Raw genomic sequence first — 22,749 nt, 5'->3', positions numbered from 1 at the left:
GGCCCCCGCGTCACATGACGGCGGAGGGGGCGGGGGCGTGAGGATCACGTGGGTCGGGTTCGCCATGATGGGAAGGTCAGTTCCCCCCCCCCTCTCCCTAGCAGCGAGGCCTCTCTGTAGCGGGGGGGCGCCGCCATGTTCGGAGGGTCTCGCCAGGGGCACGCGCACCGCCCCGCCGCCATGTTGGAAGAGACGGGCGGGCGAGGCCGCCATGTTGGGGAGGTCGGCTCTGAGGAGAAGGTGGCAGGGCGGCTCCCTCGCCTCCCCGGCCGCCTCGCAGGCCTCGTCCGCCGCCCTTCTCCTCACGCTTCACCCTTCCCCGGGCTCCCCTCCTCAGCCACCCCCCCCGGGAGGCACGGCTGGGGGCCGGCGACCTTCCCTACCCACAGGGCCAGGGTCTCCCTCGTGGCTCACCGCAGCCCCGCCATGTCCCTGCCTCTCCCCAGAGGCCTGGCTGCCTCCTGAGGCGGGGATGGCCCGGCAGGGAGAACAGAGGGGACCCATCCCCGAAGGACGGCGGGTGCCCATTTCACCACGGCGCTGAGGAAGGGAGAGAGCCCTTCCCCGCGGGGGTACGTACGCCTGAGCACGCGTTTTGACATGCCGTCGTGCTTCCGAGTTGTGGGGTGACATTATTCCTCTGGGAAAGGGGCAGGGGAAGGCACCACCATCCCCTCTGTCTTCCGCAGACCTGCGTCTACCACAGAGGTTGCTGCTCAGCATCCCGGCCGCGCGCCCTGCCGAATCGGATGCCCCAGACACCTTGCAGAAAGCTGGGATTATCTGAAAGGAGACGTGGAATTCGTCCATAAGCATGTAAGTAACCCAGCGCTCACCCGGGTGTGCGTGTACAACCGTTAAGATCGCGTTCCCAAAAGATCCGCGGTGCTCCCGTGTGGTTTTGTGGGACGCTCGCTCTCGAACAAGGGGTGCCGCGGCTGGGAATGGGATTTCTGACAGCACGGATAAAACCAGCAGGATGGAGGGAAACGTCCAAGAATAACGCCACTGGGACGCTGAATAGGCTACGGATCGAGCCAACAATGCCAGGCACCGGCTGCTTGAAAACATGGTTCCTGTTTCCTTCTGGAAAAATCCCAGAGGATGGGTAGGCACAGCCGGAGGCTGCTGCACCCTTTCCTCCCACCCGCACCGCTCCTGCGAGCCCCGCGCCTCTCCCAGCGGGCGGAGACGCCGGCTCCCACCCCTCTGGGGTGCTGAAAAAGTTGAAATCCCAGGATATAAATCCCCCCCCGAGCCCCCTACACCCCTCAAAACCCTGCTAGCGGCTCCGCTTTGGATAAACAGCCCCCCAAACTCGGCTGCGAGGGTGCCCGGCGGTTCCCTGCCCGGATTTTGGGCTTGGGGGGCTGCAGAGGGGCCCAGGGCAAACCGCAGTGTTCGTGTCAGGATTTTTTTTAGCTGGAGTATTTATTTTTTTCTTTTAAGAAGCCGGTCGCCATCTGCTGGCAAGCTGCGGCTCTCGGGTAGGGTGTTTGGGGGAAAATTTAAGGATTTAAGGGCAGTTTCTGTAACTCCTTGTCCGAGCATTTGATTTTTTTTTTTTTTTTTTAGGATGCTGGAAGGGGCGTTTAATTTTGCAGTGAGCAAAACGAAATGCAGCCCTCACCCCAGATACCTTTGTATCCCTCAAAGCCATACATTGGTGTGGTGAATATCCCGGCTACAAACGAGATAAACCTCATAAATTAGGTTTATTTGGGGGAAATTTAGCTGTTTTTAAACGTCGGAGCTGAAGTTGAAGCTGAATCTCGCTTAGGAGATTTAAGAGTAGTTGAGGACTTAGAGGAAAGGAGTGGGTGATGGAAGGACACACGGACACCTCGATGCCTGCAGGAGGGACAAGATTTGCTGAAAACAGGGCGGCTGCTTTGTTCGATAACCCCTAAATTAAGGAAAACCGCCCCAAAACCGCCAAGCTGTTTGAGCGTGGAACCATAGGCGCTGCTGACGCCTTTCCCGCGCTGCTGTGGCTTGGGGTGTGCTGTTGAGCAATGCGCTGGCTCCGGGGGGGGGGGAGGGATGAGTGTGCAAGCGTGAGTGTGCAAGTGTCACACACGCACACGCCTGTGCCCCCCACCCGCTCTCTTTGGCCGGTCCTCCCGCCCGCCAGGGGGCGCGGGCGCGCTGCGCCCGCCCCGCCGCACGTGGCCGCCCGCGGCGCCTCACCGCGCCTGCGCTGCCGCTGCGCCCCCTCCCTTCCCCCCGCGCGGTGCGCAGGCGCGCAGGGCGCGCGCCGGTAGGCGGGGGCGGCGCATGCGCGCGGGGGTGGGGGCGGGCGGCGCGCGCATGCGCGGGGCGCGGGCTGGCGGCGGCGGCGGAGGGGAATTAAAATGGAAGATGAGGAGGTCGCCGAGAGCTGGGAGGAGGCGGCCGACAGCGGGGTGAGGGCGGCGGCCTGGGGCGGCGCGGGAGGGCCGGGGGCGGCGGGGGGGAGAGGGGGAAGCGGCGCTGGCGGCGCCTGAGGAGGCGGTGGGGCGCGGCCGGTGGGGCGGCGGGCCCGGAGCGCCTGCTAGGCCTCTTAAAGGGACCGTGGCCTCGGTAGGCGTGGGGGGCTGCAGCCCGGTCCCAGCCCCTCCTGCTTGCCTCCTCTCCATCCCCCGGTGCCGGGGCTGCCGCAGGGAGCCCCTCCCTGCCCGTCCGTCCGCCTCCGTTTTCTACTGGTGTCCAAACCCACCCCTCTCTCCCCCCACCCACCCCGGCCTTGTGGGGCTGCGGGCAGGGCGGCAGCGGCCGGTCAGTGCGGGTCGTAGCCGAGCCCGGAACAAAGCTCCTGCTGGCGGGGAGCACGCGGTAGGTGCTGGGGGGGATGGCGGGTAGCTCGCTCCCTCTGCTGAGGGGCTCTGATAAAACGTGCCTCCCCGGCGTCACGTTGGCCCTCGCAGGGCCTCTGGGGAGAGGCCGGTGGGCTGTGTCTCTGGGGTGTAGTGGGCGAGCTGGGGGTTCACGTCAAAAGCCCTTTCTCCCCCTCGCTCGAGATGAACGTGCTTCTTCATTAGTACAAAACGTGGGGAGTCGTAGCGTGGCCTAGTGCAGCTTCCAGGGTCGTAGCTGAAGTTCTCGCCTGCTTTTCGTAGCCAGCTCAGTAGCTGGACTTTTCATCGCGTCTCTCACGCTGAGAGACTCGGAAGCGCTTCTGCGTGTTGCTCTTGTAAAATAAAATCATTATTTTAGCAGGAGCGTGGGCGGGTGATCTGCGGGGTGTTCACGACAGCGCGACGAGAGAAAGGAAACCGTCTCTGCCAGATGAACTCCTGTTTTAATAAATTCAGCGGGGTCGTTAATGATCAGAGGGCAGAAGGGCTTCGTAACAATGACTCAGTGAGAAGACAGAATTTGATTCTGGTCAGGAGATTGGGTTACGGCTGGCCAGAAAGAGGGGAGCAAAATAGAGCCGGTAACTCAATGCCCTCGCCAAGCGGCGAGAGATGCCAGCGGCAGGCTGGCGGCGTAAGCGAAGTGCTCACCCTCCTCTTGCCAATGCCGTGAGACTGCAGTCATAGGAAGCCTTGCGCCGGGTGGCAGAGTTAATTCCGGCACTTGTTAAATCGTTCCATGAAGGGACATAGCTTGTGTCTCGGGAGCTGGTGATAGCTGTGGCCTTGAGTAATGGTTTAAAATTGTAGGGCTGCTCACATCCCAGCCATCGGTGTCTTTCCTCTTTGTCCTTTCAGCTTGTACCTTTTCGGTGTTCTTTTAAAGCCCTTAGAAGGAAAAAATCTCTGTCACCTGTCCTTTCTCACATCCTTTTCCAGTCCAAACGGCTGAGAATTCGTGTTCATAAACTTGGTGGTGCTTGTGCCACTGAGCAGAGAGATTTCTTGAGGAGCCGCCGCCACGTTTGCAGCTGCTTTTGCAGTTGTCGGGGCTTTGGGTGTCTGCAAAAGCAGTTGGAACCACAAGAAAAGCGAGCTGTCTGCGGCAGGAGTTCTTCTTATGTAAGTGAAGAGACAGGAGCTGCCTTCTGGCATCCGTCGTGCTTTAGAAAGGTCATTTCCAAACCCTGCCCGGCGGGAAGGAGACCCTCTGCTGCTGGTGGTGGCTGCAGGAAGCGAAAAGCTAAGCGGAATGGAGTGGAGGAGAGCCCAACCTCATTTTTTGTGGACCGAATGGATGCTGGTGCAGTCGGGGACTGCAGGCTCTCCGTGCTGCTACAGAAATCAAAGTTACCGGAGGTAGGCAGGTTGAGAAAAGAGGAAGAGAGGGCAGGAAGAGGCTCCGCTGTAGAGCAGGCAACGTGACCGACTCGCTGGTTAGCAGTTGAAAGAGATTTTGGGTGTACCTGCTGTTCTCCGTGCCCGAAACCCTGCTGCAGTTGGCGAGCAGGGGAGCCTGGGAGCTGCCCTGACGAGATGGGCCTTCTGTTGAAGGTGCGAGAGCAAAAATTGTGCGCAGGAAAAGCGTATGAGCTGGCCTGGTCCTGTCATCGCAGGGTTTGTTTGGTGGGTTTGGTTTTTTTTTTGTCTTAAGGAATTCCCTTTATTTTCTTCCTCCACCTATATCTTATTTGGCGTGGGTCTGAGGCGGCATGAGACGGATCCCAGCGTAAAGGTGCGAGGCATGACAGTCTTGGTCAGTAGTCAAGAGGAATATGCAATAAAACATAAAAGACACCGACGAGCAGCTTTAAACACGTGCTCTTCTCCTAATGCTTTTTGCAGTCGAAAACGCGAGTTGTTGTTTTTCAGATCCTTTAGTACATCTCTGAGGAAACAGCAGTGATGTAGCAGGAGATCCATGGTGGGCCTCCGAGATACGTTGCCTGCTTCTCGGCGTGTCATTTTTTAATGTTCCACCCAGAGGGTGTTCCTTAGGACAGAAAGTACCTCAGATTTTCAGTGCTGGGCCTCTTTTGTGTGTGTAGTTTTTGGTGTTAGGCTGCGAACTTCCACTCTAGATCTTCAAGAAGGTAGCTCTCAGCAAGAGGCAGTTTTGGGCTGACCAGAGATGCCGTGGCCTCCTAGTTATAATGTCACTTCATTTATCTCTTGCAGATCTGCCTTCCGAAACAGGCAGCCCTAAAATCTCAGTAAGTTGAGGGGAAACCCCCAAAAACCTGACGCAGACCTTCTGCTTTGCTTTGGTCAGTCCAGCAGCTGTAAAACAGATCCTCAAGCTTTTTTTTTTTTTTGTCTTTAATGTGGCTTCTGTTTGTCTTTTAGTCTTCTGTGTCATCAGAATGACCCAGTGCTTACCAGAAAAAGGAGCAGCTCCCTGGGTAGGTGCCACCGCTCGAGTGACCGTACGCCAAGCAGATGCCCTCTGCTCCGGCAGCTTCGCCTGCCCCAGGAGTCCTGCAGGCACAGCGGTGTTAGTGCTGGTGCGGCAGAACTCCGTGGGGCCCCTAGATCGGTGTTCTCTAATTGCCAGCTAATTAAGTCTTCGAAATCTCTGTGAAACGGAGAGGGTTTTGCTTGTGCGTGAGTTACAGATGGAAAACGGGCGAGCGAGTTCTCTCAGTTACGAGTAAGGATCGAAGCGCCAGGCTTCAAAGACCCAGTCTGGGTTAGTAAACACTAATAGGACTTAATGCTTGGCTTGTTTTTCTTTCGTGTGGCCTAGCTGGCTTTAGGGAAGAGGAAAATCACAAATGAGAGTCTATTTGTGACACCCGAGTCTGTTTAACTGCTTAAACTAACAATTCAACGTCAGATGGGAAGCTGGGATCCAAAACTGGAGTGGAAGCCCCGTGTCCAGGGTCACAGGTAATTCACAGCCCTGAGTTGGCAATCCTCAGCTGGACTGATGGCTTATTCCTTCGCTAACTAGAATTTGAGTGTCTTCTTAATTAGTAACTTATTTCAAGTCAGAACCCGTGTAGATAAAAATATTCATCTGGCAACCCACAATAGTTTAAAAAATCTCCTTGTGTGTCTTTTTTCCACTTCAGTTTGCTGATGGACAGTCTGCAGGGCAGTCAGCTCCCAGCTGCTGCCTACAGCCGCCTTGCTGGTGCTTAAAACTTACCCTGCCACAGTTCAGAGTCTAGGTCCCTCGGTTAGACTGCGCCTTGCTTCACCGATCGCCACCAGAAAGAGAAATCCCCCCCCGATCATCTGATAACCAGCCGCTCGGGGAGGATGTGAGCAGCCGAGCGTGGGTGACTAAACTTTGTCCCTTGTGTGTGGGGACAGGGATTGGCACCTCCTTGTGTCACGGCGCTTCGTGAGGACCGTTCACCCGGGGTTTGCAAAAAAACCCCGCGTTTCTGTCGTCTCTAAATTGATCGACGTGCGAGTGGCAGAGGGCTGCCCGCCTTGGATTTCGCCCTCCGGCAAAGGCAGCGCCTTCACTGCTTGTAAAGGGCTGAATTGAGGTTTTTGGCTGGCGTTGCTTTGAGTTGCTAAATATGATCAAAGTACAGACAAGTCAAAAGGGAAATATTTCGGAGTGTAACGCTGTGACCTCCGCTCTGCTAGCTACTTGTGCGATCAGAGGACGAGTTAACGGGGTTTTTGGCACACAGGAACTTTACCTTGGAGGAAACCCGTGAGGATAACAACTGATTTGTTGATGTCAGGGCTGCGAGGATGGGTTTTGACTTCACGGACCAAAATGATTTTAGTAAAACTCTCACTGACTGTTTGCTTTAGGTGTTTGTAATTGGTCAAAAAAATCTTGAAACTGGGAAATGACAGTTTCTGTTCCTGCTGCTCAGCGTTGCTTAGGCAGAGGTAGTTTATTTGATGAGGAAAGTGATGCCCGTAGGTTGGGAACGAACGGGCACCTGAATACCGTGAAGCGAGTACCGGGTTTGGGATGTCGCAGCAAATCCTGCGCGGCCCTGCCCCGGTCACTGGGGAGCGGTCTCTGTTTCGTACCTGCTCTCGCGGACCTTGATGAGCGTCTGCATGTGCCGATGGACCCCGCGCAGGGGCGTGGGTGCAGAAGGCGAGGGTGATCCTCTGGATTAAGGGATGTACCGATGCCTTTGCGAAATAACATGGAAATTAGAGGGCTTTTGCTAAGTTTTAGCCTCTATTTTTTTTTTTCTAGATTGATAAGGAGTATAAATATATTCCCAATCTGGATCTCGGAGGAGCGTCTGTGCGACCTGCCTGCCGCAGGAGGTGCGAAGGGTGGGGAGGGAGAAGGAGCTGCAGCCGTCCCAAATGCTTTCCCCCGCTCCAGAACATGTCCGTGCTGGGAATACCGTGTGGCGCCTGCCAGGCTTGTTCCCAAAAATACTCTCGTGTCTTGTTTCTCAATATCCTAGCTGCCGAGAAGCGTTATCTACCTATGGAAGATGTAAACGCCAGCGCAGCTTAAAAGCATCTGCGGCTTTCTTGGGTACGGTCCCCTGCCAGGATTTAACGTAAGCAGAGTAACTTGGAGAATTAATTAATGGAGCAGTCTGATTCCCAATAGCCTCAGGAATTGGAATGTTCCAGTAATTAAGAGAAGATAAATTAATCTTCAGAGGAAAGAAATAGGTAGCTAATGAGAAGTCAGCTTGGAGATATCTTAGGATTATCTACTTCTGCTCTTACTTGATGGTGTTTTCGGTGAAGGGGTGAGTCGGGTATCTGCAGCTGTAAGTTGCTGGGTACCCGTGAACAGCTTTGGTAACCTCGGATGTTAAAACCTGTTTTTTTCCCTAAAGAAGAGAACATTAGCCAGGCCTTGAAATTTATCTCCTCTCCTTTAGAAAATGCTAGAGTGTCTGATGGTGCTTTTAATAACCAGGTGAGGCTTTGTTTTTAGTGTTGGCATGAGAGGATGCAACTCTAGCCTAAATACCCTCTTTCTGGGTTTGATCTTGCACGTTATTTGAGCGAGCAAGGGTTGTGTTCAGGAGGAATCTCCAGTAAATGCATCAAAGAATGTGGTTAATGGTTTTCTAGGGCTGCATATTTGAAACGTTATCAAATTCCAAGGAGAGCACAGCTTCTTTTATCAGTGACTATCCTGTGCTCTGGCAGGAGGGCTGGTAGGTGTCTCGATTTCTGCAAAGTAACCTAATTTTGGAGGTAGAGGGGGAAATCTCCTAGCGTAAGGGATTTGTAGGAAGGCCAAGTCTCTGCCTTCCTTCAAACATTCAGTCGTGATTACTCACTAAACTCGAAATAAAAAATAGCTAGCGGTTATCTTGTTATTCCTTCCCCCCATATCTGGACAGCTTGGAGCTGCTGTTATTTAGTCTATTTAGAGAGTCTTTGCTGGCAACCACGTGCAGGATAGTTCTTTATACGTGTGCGACGCATTATGGTTATTCCAACAAAGTTCTTTAGACAACAGCTAGGGCTGACTCGGGCCTCTCTGCCTGTGCTTTGCAATGCGCCGGAGAGCCGGGTTTGCTTGGGCTGGTGCCTAGACCCCGCGTGAAACCGTGATCCATAGGAGGCGACCTCCCTAGGGGCATCCCTTCCTATAGGGCACGTTTCTGGGGTGTCGGGGGGGGGAGCATCCGTCTCCAACTCGCCAATAACATCGCAAAATTATCAGCTCTATTAGTGGGGTTCTTATTTAGGATGACAGACCATAGGAGTGTCGGATCTAAGCAGCAGGTTTGTGTCCTAGCGTCCGTGTCCAACCGCTTTCCAAGCGGTATTTTATTGATCCTTTTATGCATTGCTGTTTTTCTCAGGGTTAAAGGGTAGGAGGGATGGCTGTGATGGGGCTGGAGTTTAGTTTCCATTACGTCCTCGTCTACAAATGCAGCTTAAATGTCAAAGAACAGTGTCTTCTTCAAGCTGTTTGTTTGAGTACTTTTTAGTATCTAGACATAATAGCACTAAAAATAGCTTGTTGAGATTCTTTACTAATCTTTGGGGAGGGCGTTTTGAACGGGGGTGTAAATGAGGCTTAGTTTTTGGTTATACGAATAAATTTATTTGGGAAATGAAAGATAGGAGAGCCTCCTAAGAAGATTAATAACCGGTTTTTGTACGGTGCGACCTGCCCAGCTGCTGGGTACGTGCAGCGTGATGTCCTCGAATGCCAACTCTAATTGCCTCCCCTGTGAGCTCGTGCCTTTGGGTTGTTGTAGCGCTTCTGGCACTTGCCCTGTAAGTCAGGTCCTAATTTTATCTCGTTACCCACGCGGCTCGGTGACAATGTGACATAGCAGTGGAAACAGAATGACATCAGGAGACGAACAGATCTGTGGAGAGCAGCGGCAGGGATTTTTTTGTTGTTAAGAATAAGCCATGTCAAGGTGTTTCTGCTTCTCAAGCTTGTAAATTTGTGCAGCGTGATTCCCATCACGAACTGCTGCCTGTGTGAGGCTGCTAACGTCTTGGGTTGTTTTTCCAGGGTGATAAAGGGCTGCCCATTTGAATTGGCAATGCTCTCCACGTTCAAACGCCTCCATACCTACCATTTCCAAACACAGTAGTATTAAACACCAGGAGTTTGCAGTGCTGTGGCTTTTGCTGAGAAAAGAGGGGGTCAATCCCTGCATTTAAAAAGAAAACACAACTTCTAACACATCAAGACGTGTGTGTGAGAAGCTGCTTTTTTATGCTGGCCGTCCACTTTGAACGCAAAGGAAAACTTTTTCTACCCAGGCGTTCAATGAATGTCTGGAGGCAGCTGGAATCCCCTCAGCAGCACCGGGAATTACAAGGATCACGTAAGACTAACAGTTGTTTGGATGGAGTGAGAGTGATACGTGTATACTTGGTGGGGATGATTGTTTTATATTATTCTGCCAGGATTTCTACGTGTGGAGGAAGCCTCTTGTTTTGGAGAGTACATAGTGGTTCTAACAGCTGCTGATGTTATAACTTGGAGGATATTTCAGCTGCCCGTTTCTTTGCTCCTTGGTGAGGAGCTCCCCAGGGTGGCTTACGAACCAGGACCGCGCGCGTTCGCTTAGCGACTGCTGGCAGTTATGGAGGGATAAGAGGGGAAAATATCACGTATTTTGCACAAGTTGTCTGCACAGGAGTAGGAAGGAGTGAAACTGAGACTGTGAAGGGCTCGTTTGGGGAGGGGTGTCAGGATGGCAGAGTTTGAAGGATTCTTTTGAGTAAGTTTGTATGCGTTGAGCAAATTATAGAGCTGGGGTGCTTTTTTTTTTCCTGGTAGGGGAAGCTGCAGGTTCTGATGTCAGAGGATGCAGTCGGAGGAAGCCTGGTATGTGTGAGGGTGTGGAGAGCTGTCCAGCAGCGCTCGGAGTCGGTGTGACAGTGGCATTAATCAGAGTGTTTTTTAGCTGCTGAGGTCGAACTGACGCTTTGCAATTACAGGATCTCGTAGTCCGATGTATGGACCGCAACTTTAGCCCCAGGACTGGCCTGCAAAGCCACCAGGAATGTAGAAATGTGGCTTTTGTCAAAGCGATCTCTCCTCTGCCAGGAAGGAGAGAGGCGAGAGCAGAATGGAGCCTTTCTCGTGGCTGCCGCGTGGCTCGTCATGCTTTTGTGCCCCACGGCCCTCGCTGTGGGCTGTCGAGCTTGTCTGCCCTACTTGAGTGCTTCAGCACTGTGGTTCCGAGTCGCAGCCGGCTTCGTAGTCGCTGCGCGGCGCCGAACACGAAGTGAAATGAGTTGCGATGCTCTCGAGCGCGCTTCACCCCGTCTCCGCCCCGTCTTCCTGTCGTCCCTCTCCCCCACGCGCTGAAGTATTTAATAAGGGATATTTAGGGAAGCTTCCTTCCAGTCCACTGCTTCCAGGAGGCCCTGGGGAGGCGCGGTTAACTATTTGAGTTTGAAAAAGTGTTTTAAAGACTCTTCTATAGCCGGATATAGCCTCTTCTGACGTGGTGCGGGCAGATGAGCTAACCCCTTCCCCTTAATTGGACTTTCATTGTTTGCCGCCAGCCGCTCTGCAACATCTCCATCCTCGCCGGGATATCCGTTTCCCTGCTGCCTGTTCCCGGACAGCCATTCTTCTGTCTTTGCAGGCAGCTGATGCGTATTTTCTCCATCCTCCTGAGCAGCACTGGGATGGGATTTTCCTCCCAGTCCTCCTGAAGGAAACTGCAGGTGTGTTTGCCCTCCACAGGAGGCTCTAGCTGTGACCTGGCCTTCAGCTCAATGCCACGCCAAGCCCCTGGCTGGTTTTGTCCTTACAAATCACCTGTCGCCTCCCAGTACAGAGTGTGGTAGAAAATTCAACCTCCCACCCACCATTTTTCTTCCCAAAATGGTTTATACCTATTCCCTTCTAGATGGTGGCTGCTGTGAGCTGTCGGCCTGTGTAGCTGCGTGACCAAGAGCAAACACCGTGGTTTGGCATCTTGTAGCGACTTGCATTCATTCCCTGCTCACTGGGGCATTGGGGAATTGCCGTGCAAACCAGTTTCTTTACGGGGTTGTGCCTGCTGTGGTTTTTGACAGCAGGGTAGGCTCCGCTGGCAGCGAGCTTTCAGCAGAGTTAAGCAAACCGGCCTGAAAAGTAGAGCAGCTGCGTCCTGCCAGAAGCTTGGAATTTCCTTCAGTATTGCCAGTTATCGGCTGGCGAAACTAGGACACTCTCAGGTAGTTTTTTTTCCCTCTTCATTGATGATTAAATAAAACACATCGCTGTTTTGGAGGCTCTTTTAATAGCATCGGCAGTCCTGAGAATCTAAAGATATCAGCGAGGTTAGGGAAGGTTACCTAAAGAGAGACTGAGGCTGAAAGCGGCCTTTATTTTTCTATTTAGCAAGGTTTCTCTGCATAATTGCTGCGATTGCAAAACGTAAACACCTTTGCTAAGGTAGACGCAAGCCTTGGACAGAAGTTGACATGCTTAAAGCCGCACTCTGTTGGCGTTCAGGGCTGATTAATACGCCTTTCCGCCGATTGATGACTCGGCAGCTATGTTGCAAAGGGAAGGAGAAGCGCAATAAGGCTCGGCTCTGCTCCGGCGAGTCCTTGGGTGCATGTCGGGCAGGGCAGGGACTTTTTTGTGAAGGAGGGTTATTGCAGCAAGCAGCAGGAATGCGGACCTGCCGGCTAGTCCGAATGGCTGCAGGCTCCGGGGCTGAGCTGCCCTGCTGAAATCAAGCGTGTGGACTGATGTGGATCACCCCGGCCGGCTGCTGCTGCTTCCCTGCCCGAGAGGTTTGGCGTCGGTTCCCGCTCGGATCTGGGAATACCTTGCTGCGTATTCCCGTGGCTCTTTACCCTTAATAGAGCTTTCTTGCCAGCCGAAGTCCTTAAAATGAAAGATGAGCGCCTTGCAGCTGCCCTCTCACCGTGATACGCAAACCCCGCAGCCTGCTGTAGGTGTATTAACGGCTACGGTAGAATATACGTGGTGGCTTTGCTTTTCTCTGCCTCTTGATTTGCAAGTCATCCTCAGATGGAGACAGATGCTCTCTCTGCCCCCTCTATGGTATCGCTGTACGGAAGAGCGAGATGAAACGTGCGTGCAGACAGGCTCAAACTCCGATCTCCAGGACGAGCCTTCAGGTTCTTATTTTTATCTCCTTCTTTCGTAGGAAATAGACAGACGGTTGGAAAAGAAGCTGAAGATCACGCAGAAGGAAAGGTAACGATGCTGCGCGGTTCGGTAAAAAACCTTGTTTTCCTGAGGTGCTGTTGGACATCCGAAGGCCAGGGGTGCGGGAACAGTGGGGAAACAGCTTCAAACTGAGCAGAGCGCGCTGGGTTTGAGATCAGAAATAGGGAATCTCTGTAATCGTGCCACTAGATGGCCCTTGCGATCCATAGCAGGGTAGCGGAAAGCTTCTTGAGAGTGATTTTATTTCAGAGCCGGGTCTTCCAGACTGGATGTAGCTACAGCTATGGGGAAGCCATTTAAGAAAAAGACACTCAAAGGAAGAAATGGGTGAGTCAGGTAATCCCAACTTATGGCCCTAAATTGGCTTGCCGTGTCTTGCATCAGTAAGACTTTCTTTTCCTGCTTACTTTGGGTTGGGGTGGGCGTGTGTGTGTTATCGTCTTCTAGCAGAAATATTTCTAATCCCTTCTGACAAGTCTTTTGTTCTTGTTTTTGGGTTTTTTTCCCCTTTGATTCTTAGTAGGCCACTTAAAGAGTCTATAATGTTACTTCTCTGGGACTTCTGCACAGAGAAGGGACCATAAAAAATATTCACGTGGTGAGACGGGGGCCGAGGCTGGCTCTGAGGAGTGAAATGGCAGGGTTGAAGCGGAAGGCCAGGTATCCTGGCGAGAGGAGCCCTAAAAGTCCTTGCAGGGAACGGAATCAAGGTGCTTATACCGGTATCTTCAAATAGAAGTGCTAAAAGCGTTGCCCAGCATCTGCTTCTCTTTCCTTCGGTCGAGTTTAAAGGTGTCGAACGCAGCAGGAACTGGTTTTCTGTCCCTTCTGAGCTAATCTCCCGCAAACCTGCCTGCTGCTCTAGTTTAGGGTTACAAATATAACGAGGTCTTTAATTATTACAGGCTGCCTCTTAATCACGGGAATGACATCTGACTGGGAGGAATTCACACGCAGAGCGAAAAACATGCTCACCGTAGAAAACAAGTACCAACCGAATGTTTTTCTTTTAAACAGTAGAAAGTCAAAATCTCCTCCTAAAGTGCCGATCGTGATTCAGGACGACAGCCTTCCTGCAGGTCCTCCCCCGCAGATCCGCATCTTGAAGAGGCCGACGACCAACGGCGTCCTTAGCAATCCCAACTCCGCCAGCAGACCGGCCTTCCCCGTGAAATCCTTGGCGCAAAGGGAGGCCGAGTACGCGGAAGCCAGGAAACGAATATTGGGCAGCGCGAGCCCCGAAGAAGAGCAGGACAAACCCATTCTGGATAGGTGAGGAACCCATTCTGGATAGGTGAGGAACCCATTCTGGATAGGTGAGAGCAGCCTTTCCTGCCGCGGCAGCTTCGCCTGCGCTCCTTGCAAACACCTTCCTATCCGAAGGAGGGGGACGAGCTCCTTGAAGAGTAAAGCGAGGCCGGCAAGGAGAAAGGAGTGCTTCGTTAGCAAGCAGGGCGTCATAAATCTCAGATTTCTGGGAGTTAAGGGAAGTGCAAGTGCCCGATAAGGCCATAAAGGCTCTCTTAGACCCTTGGAAGAGCGTGCTGGGGGTATAGAGAGGAGTGCGGACAACCAGAGTTATCCTGGCGGGACATATCTTCATCTTTCCTGAGGTTTTGACTTTAGGGAGCTGCCGCCTGCGGGCGGGAGAGTGGAGGATAAGCGCTCTTAGATGAATGCGGGTTACTTGGAGGCACCGTGCTCGCCCTTTTATTTGCAGCCTGGCTCTCGGCTGCTCTTTGGGAAGAAACGAAGCGCCGGTTTGATTTTGGTCACGTTCCCCGTCCCGGGGAGCACCGCGTGGTGACTGAAGGCGAACAGCGTGACACGGCCGTGTTGCCTTCGCCTCTCATCTCCTTTCTCCTTGCAGGCCGCCGAGGATCTCCCAGCCGGAAGACAGCAGGCAGCCCAACAATGTGATCAGGCAACCCCTGGGTCCCGATGGCTCACAAGGCTTCAAACAACGCAGATAAACGCGGGGCGAGCGATGCTGCTGCGGAAGGCAGGGTCCGCCGCCACGGGTCGCGCTGCCGTGACGGACAAACGGACTTGAGCAAAGGGAACTACTTGGTTTATTTGCACTGTGATTCCCCTTTGCTCTGCCCACTGTGACCTTCAACCCCACGCACTGTGACCTCCCCTCTCCACCCACTGTGACCGGCAAACCGAGAAGGGCTGTCCCCAAGTTGCTGTTAAAGGAAAAGGGGACGAGGGGAGGGGGTTCTAAAGGACTCGGATGGGTGCAGGGAGTTGTGTGTGTGCCACTTGGGTTGAAGCTAGCGCCAGCAATAACGTTTGTTGTACTCATAGCCTGGGATTTAAGGAAAAAAAAAGAAAAAAAAAATGGGAAGCCTCCCCAGACGCGCGTGTTGTCCTCATCACTTTAAGAGCAAGCTCTGTTTCAAAGGATCTCTTTTATTTTTATTTTTTTCCTGTTTGGTTTCTGTATATCAGATCAATGGAGTGCATGGGAAGGGTTTTAACTGTTTGTTTTAATTGAGAGAGGTAGTTAAGTGTTTGAAAAGCAGTTTCAATGGATTTCTGCGACTTTTACCGGCTCGGGTTTGGCAAGCTCTTGCTTCTCCTTCTCTATTTCTGCCGCTGCCAAGCACGTGGAAGCGGACTCCGGATGCCTGGCCTTTCCCATCCTCGCCTTGGGAGCCGGCGGAGTCCGACGACGCGGTTTACGTCTTGCACCTGTTAAAGCTTGGCTAGCATTTTCCGCTGGCTTTGAGGAAAAGCTTAAAATACATCTTTTTTTTTGTTTGTTTTTCTTCTTGTATTTGGGGAGAAGGGAATGTGGACGGATCCCATGAAAATGCCTGCTGCCCGGTCGCTGCTTGCAGCAGAGAGAGCCAGGCGGCGAAGAATTAGGGCCGCGTTGCGAAGAGGAGAATAGCCGACAGCGCTCCGGTCTGTGAAATAAATTCGTGGGGAGGAGCCCCGCTCCGTGCGGCCCGCGCTCATCAAGCGGCTGGCGTAACGACGGGGAGCGGGATGTCCCGAGGGTCCGGACCCGAGTGGCTTAACGACATCTCGGTCGCGGTACGAGCTGCGTTCGCCTCTGGAAATGGCAGACGTTGGGAACAAAAACCGGCTTGGATAAAGTCTGGATGATTCCCTCCCTCTTCCTGGCGGCAGCTGGATCCCCGCGAGGCTTCAGGGAAGGGATTTTCCTCCTCCGGCTCCCAGGAAGAGGACAGGGAGGCTGGTGGTCCGCAAGAACACGGAACTTCGTCCCCCTGGATGAAGCTGACCTACCTTAATATCGCTTGATATCGAGGGATTAGATGAACACTAAACGCTCTTCTTGGAGGGGACGGTACCTAGAAAACCATTTCTGGTTATCGGCGGATTATTTTGTACGGGTGCGGCCTTCCCTGCCGCTTTGTGCTCAGTAGGTTCAAGGGTAAACGAGCAAATCTTGACGTCTTCTACGCGAAGGGAAGCGACCGTACAAAAAAAAAAACAAACGTGTATGGAAATAACGACTTAAAAAAAAGAAATACCGGTAAAATAAAACTACCTGTGTATAAAAAGAAGCCGCTAGAGCGTTAATTAGCTGATTAAAGCTGATTAAAGCACCGAGGACGGTGGCGAGGTGGGGACGGGCGGGCAGACGTCCCCCGGGCATCCCCAACTGCTTTTCTGGGGGGGGGGGGTCTTGTATTTGTGCCCCCGCCGCAGGCTGGTGGTCGGGGTGAGGCCCCGGGGGGAGCGGGAGGGAGGAGGACGGCAGCAATAACCGTAGTCATCGCGCCTTTCCTTAATTATTACTAAAAATAGCTTTTCATGGCCAAAAACCCCCAAAATCCACCCGGTTCCTGGTGTAGCTGGCCAGTGTTAAAGTTGCTGCCTCCTCCGGCACCAAAATCTCTGTCTTTGGCACCGAAATCTCCGTCTCCGGCACCAAAATCTCCGTCTTTGGCACCGAAATCTCCCGGCTCCTCCGTCCCGGTGACCAGGATACGTCCCGCCCGCGGGCAGGGCTCGGCGGCGTTCCTGCGGGAAGCCCCTTCGCCCCGGCAAGGTGGAGGATAAACACGGTACCGCGTGTTTTCACCCCGAAACGTGCGCCGAAGAGAAAACGTTTTATAAATTGTATTTTAAATAAATGTCTTTAAACTTTTAACGGCTTTTTTTTTTTTTTTTTTTTCCCTCTCCTTTATCCCCGTCTCTCGCAGGGGCTGCTGCAAGAGGGATGTTTCGGTGGCAGCTTAAGCTCCCAGCACGAGTAGATGCTTAAAAATCCGTCGGGAAGGTAAAATCTGGGAGCGTGCGGCCGTAATTGTGCCGGTATTTACCCAAAAAGGGGAAATTTCCCCCCGTTTTTAGGGTCGCTGGGGAGATGTGGTCTGAGGAGGGCGGGAGGTGGCAGCGGAGGGAAGCTGTGGTTTCCAAACTCAGGCGTGAGCTGTGCTCATGCTACCTCTCACCCTGGAGGATGAAAGAAGTCATTTTTACTTTATTTTATTTATTTTATTTATTTTTTTTGCAATGCGCCGGCCTCCCCCCTCGGGTGTTGCACTCGATAACCACCGGAGAAGGCGGGCAGAGGCTGTCGGGGTGCCTCCGGCCGAGGTGACAGGGGTCAGGGTGCACTAGCAGCTCCCGCAGGCGCCGACTCCCTTTTAATTCTTATTTTTAATATTATTTTTTTAATGTGAAATAAGGAAAAAATGTGAGTTTTAGTGACTCGGCGTTGCTCAGCGGGGTGGAAAGGCGCTGCAGCGGCTCGCCCGGCTGGCGGCGTGCCCTGACAGGGGCCGAGGCTGGGAGCTGGCCGCAGCCGGGCGCTGTGCAGCCGCTCCCCACCACCGCGTACTGGTTCCCAGTTCCAGCAGCCCACTGGGACCAGCGCCCGCCCCACCTCCCTGCAGGGGAGCCTCCCGCCCGCCAGGGGGCGCCGCGGCGGCGGGTGCGGAAGAGCCTCCGCTCCCCTTCGCCCCGCCCGGGGAAAGGGAGGGCGGTACCATGGAGGCGGGCCGTACCATCGAGGCGGGGGGGGCCAGAGCGGCGGCGGGTGGAGTTCCGCCGCGATGGCGGCCATGGCAGCGGAGGAGGAGGAGTACGAGGCGGTGCTGTGTGTGAAGCCGGCGGTTCACGTCTACCGGGTGCCGCCGCGGGCCTCCAACCGCGGCTACAGGTGGGGCCTGCCCCTCTCCCGTGGCCCCTGTCCCGCTGTCGGGCGCCTCTGCCCCGCCTTGGGTTACATGGCGCCTGTCCCCTCCCTCCCCATGGGGTGTCTGTCCCTCCTGTCATGGTGGGGGGGGGGGTCGCCCCCTCTCCATCAGGTGTATGGGACCTGTCCCCCGCCGTGGGGCAGCGAGTCCTGCCCCTCGTGAGGTATCTCTGCCCCCCATCCCGGCCCCGCGCCCCCAGCGGGGTATCTCCATTCCCCCCCGGATTTTGGGGCTCCTCTCCCGTCAGCCCTCGGACGAGAGTAAAGGCTGGCCTGGCAGAGCCGGGCTGTAGCTTAACGCAGCTCAGCGCCTCCGAGAAACTGGCTTTCGAGCTGGAGATCCTGCAGAAAGGGAAGCGAAACCTCTTGTGCAATTCTCGCCCGCTCCCCGCCGGGACCTGACGCCTGGTTTTGCGGGGGTTGCAGCTGGTTTGGGGTGAAATGGGAGGTGTCGTGACGAATCTGCCTCGTTCTGCAGCGAGCGTGGGTGCAAGCGGGTTCTTGCTTGCGCTGCTTCGGTGCCGTTAATGAGGGGAGTCGAGCAAACGAGCTCCGTGGCGTGTTATGGGGGCATTAAAATAGATGGGTGGCGTTGTTTGGGATGTGAGAGGCGGCTCAGACATCGGTCGCCGTTTCCTCTTTCTCCAGAGCTGCAGAGTGGCAGCTGGACCAGCCGGCGTGGAGCGGCAGGCTGCGGATCACCGCCAAGGGCAAGATTGCGTTCATTAAGCTGGAGGACAAGACCTCAGGTAAGGAGGAGGGAAGACAACGGCTCCGTGCCTCTTCGTGGGGAGGAAGACGGCACAGAGGCGCTACGTCCTGGCATTAACCCGCTCCCGTTTCTCTTTTTCAGGAGAGCTTTTTGCCCAGGCGCCGGTGGAGCAGTTCCCTGGCATCGCTGTGGAAAGCGTGACGGACTCCAGCAGATACTTTGTCATCCGGATCGAAGACGGGAACGGTACGTCGCGATACGTGGGGGACGGGTTGGGGGAATCGCCTCAGAAAGTCTTCAGTGCCCTCGCTGCTCTTGTTTGTGAAGGATCCCTGCTTTCAAGGGCTAAATGTTCCCTGCATACGGTGGCAAGGGAACGAATTATCTTGCTCCCACGCACCAGCCGCGCTCTGTCCTTCACCAGGGATAAAAACAGTTTAATTTTGCTGCTCGGCGTTAGCGCGAGGACGCTTCTGTGTGCCGGATCATCACCGTGATGCCAACCTCTGCTTTGGCTCGCTGATATTAATTTAAAAGCTGGTTTTACTAAGCCTGTATGTGCAACCAACAAGCTAAAGATATCTCCAGTCCCGTATCTCAGTCTCTGGAGTCCCAGCTGGAGGCACGGAGTTGTGTGGGATGGGATATCCCCTCCCTCTTCCTCCGCTGCTTTGTGATTCCAGCCCTTACTCTTCCTCCTCCCCCAGGCCGCCGGGCTTTCATCGGAGTCGGCTTTGTCGACCGAGGGGATGCTTTTGACTTCAACGTGGCTCTCCAAGACCATTTTAAGTGAGTTCGTGCCTCTCCCTGTGTCCTCTCTGCTTGACTTTTTTTGCAGCTGTCCCTCAGAAGCGGTGGGGGAGAGGAAGCTGCGAGCTCCTGCTGCGCTTGAGCGGGCAAGCGTGGTGTAAGGAGGTGGAAACGCCTGTTTCTCTGCGCAGCCTTTGTGCAGGCAGCTCTCCCTCTCGCAAATGTTTCCCAGCAGGCTCCCAAACTGGGCTTCCCAGTCCAAAATTGGGCAAATTCCCTTATTTCTTTTCATTTTTTCACGTGCTATCGGTAGGGGGCTGCTCCTGAGGGGCTGGGACGCTGCTCCAGCTCCTGGCAGGTAGTGGGGCTTTGGGGCAGGACAGAAGGCGCTGCCGGCTGGAGGATCCATGCGGCGAGTAGGAATCGTTCCCCCGGTGCTGCCCGGAGCGCGTCGCTCCGTCAGGCAAGGTCTCGGATCACGTTCAGCGCCTTTAAAGAGCTGCTGCCAGGCAGAGGGGATGATCTTGGGCAGGATTTGTCCGGGAGAGCCTCAGGCTGGTGGCTGATGTGTCCTTTTCTGCTTATTTAATTCCTGCAGATGGGTGCGGCAGCAGAGCGAGCTGGCCAAACAGGCCCAGAACCCCGACCAGGGACCCAAACTGGATCTGGGCTTCAAGGAGGGGCAAACCATCAAACTCAACATTGCGGTGAGGGGCTTTTCCGGCTAAATCCGCTCCTGACCTTCCCCTTGGGTGGCACAAGAGGAAGCGGCGGCTTCATCCTGAAATCCCCGTGCAGGGAGAAGCCTGGTGCAGAGCCCTTCGTGATAACGCTGCGTGCAGCGGTTTGCAGAGGGGTTGTGTTATGGTTCCCGGTTACAGAACTGGGTCTGTGGGTTCCTGGTGGGGATTTGTGGGTAAAAAACACCCTTGGTTTGACTCCTCTTCCTCCTCCAGCAGCGGGACATCGCAGCACAGCAGCTTTTTTCCCCAGAATAAAGCAATTTGGCTTCGTGTGATCCATGGCTGGGAGGAATCGCGCTTCGGCTCTGGATTTAAACGTAATACCACCCAAATTTCCCTCTCTTTTTTCAGAACATGAAGAAAAAAGAAGGAGCAACGGGGAACACCAGACCGCGTCCTGCGGGTCCTGGGGGCCTGAGCTTGCTCCCACCGCCTCCCGGAGGAAAATCTTCCGCTCCGGTTTGTCCTTCCGGAGAGCGGCCGTCTTCGCTCTCCACGCCCGCCCAGCTCCCGGGCACCCCCATCACAGGTCCGTGGTCACGCAGCGACGACTGCAGAGCTCTTTAGAGTCAGTTTTATCCATCAAAGTTGGGAAAACAGAGGGAGAATCTGGGAATAAGAGTGGGAAATAACCCCTGATGTTTGTTTTCTCTCTTCCTGACTGCCGACAGACTCCCTCTTGTCCTGGCCGCAGCCCGCTGCTGCTCCCTCTGCCGCTGCCGCCGACGTCTGGGGAGACTTTGCCAAAGCGTCGGGGTGAGGCCGCGTGGGGTTTGTGTGTGGCACGGGCGATCCCCGCAGCGTTAGAAAACCCTCCTCCGGACCAAATCCCGCTGGTTTTGCTGAAAACCCCTGCTGGGGTGGGGGCACCGCTCCACCCAAACACCCGGGTGGGATTTAAAAGTGGCTCTGACAGCGTCTGTTGCAAATTCCCCGAGTTCAGCGCAGCTCCGTGGGCGCTGCCTTCCTCTTCCTCCCAGCGCCGGCGGCGTGCCCCATCTTCCTCCGCTGCTCTGGGCTGCTCTCTGCAGCGGGGAGAGTTTTGGGGTGACCCCGGGGACCCATTTCTGGCTGCCCAGCTCCCTCCCTGCGTCCCCCAGTCCCTTTCAGGGTCTAAACCCTCTTTTTTTCCCCCCTCTTTTTCTCTCTTTCCAGGTCAGCTTCTAACCCGACTCAGGCGAACGCAGGCTGGGTTCAGTTCTGACCCCAGCTCCTCGTCCGCTCTTCCCCGCGCGGGTGCTGGGATCGTCGTGATTCCTTCGGGACCAAAGCAGGGGCTTCGGGACGCCCCGCTCCTGCCCTTAAATCCCCCTCCGGCATCCAAATGCTGAAATAAGTGCTGGAGAGCAGACAAACACGTGCCTTAAAACACTCCGCACCAGCACCCTCCGTGTCGGGGGGCCTTTTATTTTCTACCTGGATCGCAGCAAACCTCTGAGGCTTCTCCTTTCTGCAAAAAAAAGCCGTCAGCTTCATCGCCTCTCCTTAATAACGAGAGGGCGAGCGAGCGCTCAGAGCAGGACTCTCGCTCGCAGCGAGGTAATTTTCCCTAAAGGTTGATGCGACGGAGCCTCCTCGGAGATTTCTCCGCTTTCTCCTCGCATATTTGGGCTGGATAAATCCTTCCCTCGGCGGGGAGCGCCCTCCCGGAGCCATCTCACCCGCAGAACCCTGCCAAGACGCCGAACATCACCCCGATTTTATTCTGAGCGCTTTAGCCTCTGCGATGCGGGAGGTGGGGAGCCCGACCGCTGCGTTTCGATGCTGAAATTCCTCATTTCTTGCTCTGGGAAGTTTGTTGGTTTTTTTTTTTTTCCCTCCTCTATTTTGAAGACAGAGTTTTTTACCTCTTCCTGCGGACGTTTTATTAAGCAATATATGCAATGAAGGACAGAACGGAGTCGGTCTCTTTGACAGAGCTGGGGCTGAGATTCTTCTTTAAACAAATAAATATTTTCTTACCTATTTATATGAAGGCCTTTCACTGTACAAAGTCCTGCTTATTTTTTTCCAGTGCCTCGGATTTTTATTATTTCCATTTCCAACTGGATGACGAGCGTTTTGATTTCAGAGCTTAACTTTGCCTGGCAGCGAGCGTGCAAAACCCAGGTGAGAGATGTAACACTTCAAAGCGAATAATAAAATGGTTTTGGTGCCAAATATGAATTTTTTTTACCTCCCCGTGTGGGCTCGGAGGGACCGTGAGGAGATTTTGTGGTTCCCCCTCCTTGCCGGTGTCGAGGAGACGGTGTCGGACACCGCAGCACAACAGACGCTTGTTGCTTAGCAGTGGGTTTATGGTTGGGAAGGACTCCGGGAGGGGAAGGTAAGGAAAGAAATGAGAGAAAAAAAGGGGAAAAATAAGGATTTTTGCATCCCCAAAGCGAGGGGGGAGCCTTGAAGCAGCTCCCGCTTGGCCGGAGGGACCCGAGATGCTGTAAATCCTTGATCGCATCTGCTCGCTCCGGCGCTGTCTCCCTGACGCCGTTAATCTGCGGCTCTCGGGGAGGAGAGCGGGCGCTTTCCCGGGCTGCGGGGTTGGGAAGAGAGCGGCTGGGAGACGCCGACCCTCTCCGGAGCGCGGCCTGGGGTCGGATCCGTGACTGATTTCGGGAGCGAGGATGCCTCCAGCCCCTGGCGCGGGGGATTTGGAGCTGGGGTTGGGGATTTACCGGTGGTTTTCCCTGCTGGGGTGGGGGCAGAAAGCCCCTAAGTACCCCAGGGGGTAACATTTGCTGCCCCGGGGGGGCTGCGGAGGCTCCGGCAGCGGGGCGACGCGTCCCCGGGGGGGTTTAATGCTGCTTTGCCCCGTAGCAACCCTGGCACGCTCCACCCCAAGGCTTTTCCTGCCAGAGCAAACCCCTGGCCTTTAATGAGCTTAACGAGAGCCAGGATTTAACGAAAGGGCTCCAAGGAGCTCCTTTCCCCTGTGGGAGCCAGCACCA

The 22,749-nt window shown here is 54.6% G+C and overlaps 2 protein-coding genes across 11 annotated transcripts; both read left to right on the top strand.

The window, feature by feature from the left end:
- The first annotated feature begins 56 nt into the window (after positions 1-56).
- SZRD1 (SUZ RNA binding domain containing 1) lies at positions 57-16,549 on the top strand. 9 transcript variants are annotated; one of them, XM_082329185.1, is made up of 6 exons: positions 57-75; positions 690-816; positions 12,395-12,444; positions 12,667-12,744; positions 13,438-13,689; positions 14,288-16,549. In XM_082329185.1, the coding sequence occupies exons 1-6, from the start codon at positions 65-67 to the stop codon at positions 14,388-14,390; spliced, it is 621 nt and encodes a 206-aa protein (XP_082185311.1). In that variant the 5' UTR covers positions 57-64; the 3' UTR covers positions 14,391-16,549. The 9 variants fall into 9 exon arrangements, with proteins under 9 accessions (XP_082185311.1, XP_082185310.1, XP_082185313.1 ...); XM_082329184.1 differs by having other exon boundaries at positions 13,435-13,689; XM_082329187.1 differs by lacking the exon at positions 12,667-12,744.
- NECAP2 (NECAP endocytosis associated 2) lies at positions 16,384-21,964 on the top strand. 2 transcript variants are annotated; one of them, XM_082329183.1, is made up of 9 exons: positions 16,384-16,463; positions 16,602-16,678; positions 18,248-18,348; positions 18,453-18,557; positions 19,019-19,100; positions 19,660-19,768; positions 20,156-20,333; positions 20,476-20,560; positions 20,960-21,964. In XM_082329183.1, the coding sequence occupies exons 2-9, from the start codon at positions 16,656-16,658 to the stop codon at positions 21,006-21,008; spliced, it is 732 nt and encodes a 243-aa protein (XP_082185309.1). In that variant the 5' UTR covers positions 16,384-16,463; positions 16,602-16,655; the 3' UTR covers positions 21,009-21,964. The 2 variants fall into 2 exon arrangements, with proteins under 2 accessions (XP_082185309.1, XP_082185308.1); XM_082329182.1 differs by lacking the exons at positions 16,384-16,463; positions 16,602-16,678 and adding an exon at positions 17,382-17,563.
- Positions 21,965-22,749: the final 785 nt, after the last annotated feature.

The sequence above is a fragment of the Platalea leucorodia genome, assembly GCF_965183815.1.
Source record: "Platalea leucorodia genome assembly, chromosome: 17".
Lineage (NCBI taxonomy): Eukaryota > Metazoa > Chordata > Aves > Pelecaniformes > Threskiornithidae > Platalea > Platalea leucorodia.
Note: the sequence above shows the minus strand (reverse complement) of the source record. Positions and strands in the feature narration are given on the sequence as shown.

Coding starts and splice junctions, on each gene's coding strand:
- SZRD1 (XM_082329184.1), top strand. Junction 12,445..12,666: donor AAGATCACGCAGAAGGAAAG/GTAACGATGCTG, acceptor ATTTTATTTCAG/AGCCGGGTCTTCCAGACTGG. Junction 12,745..13,434: donor ACACTCAAAGGAAGAAATGG/GTGAGTCAGGTA, acceptor TCTTTTAAACAG/TAGAAAGTCAAAATCTCCTC.
- NECAP2 (XM_082329182.1), top strand. CDS start 17,457: ATGGCGGCCATGGCAGCGGAGGAGGAGGAGTACGAGGCGGTGCTGTGT. Junction 19,101..19,659: donor GCTCTCCAAGACCATTTTAA/GTGAGTTCGTGC, acceptor TAATTCCTGCAG/ATGGGTGCGGCAGCAGAGCG. Junction 19,769..20,155: donor CCATCAAACTCAACATTGCG/GTGAGGGGCTTT, acceptor CTCTTTTTTCAG/AACATGAAGAAAAAAGAAGG.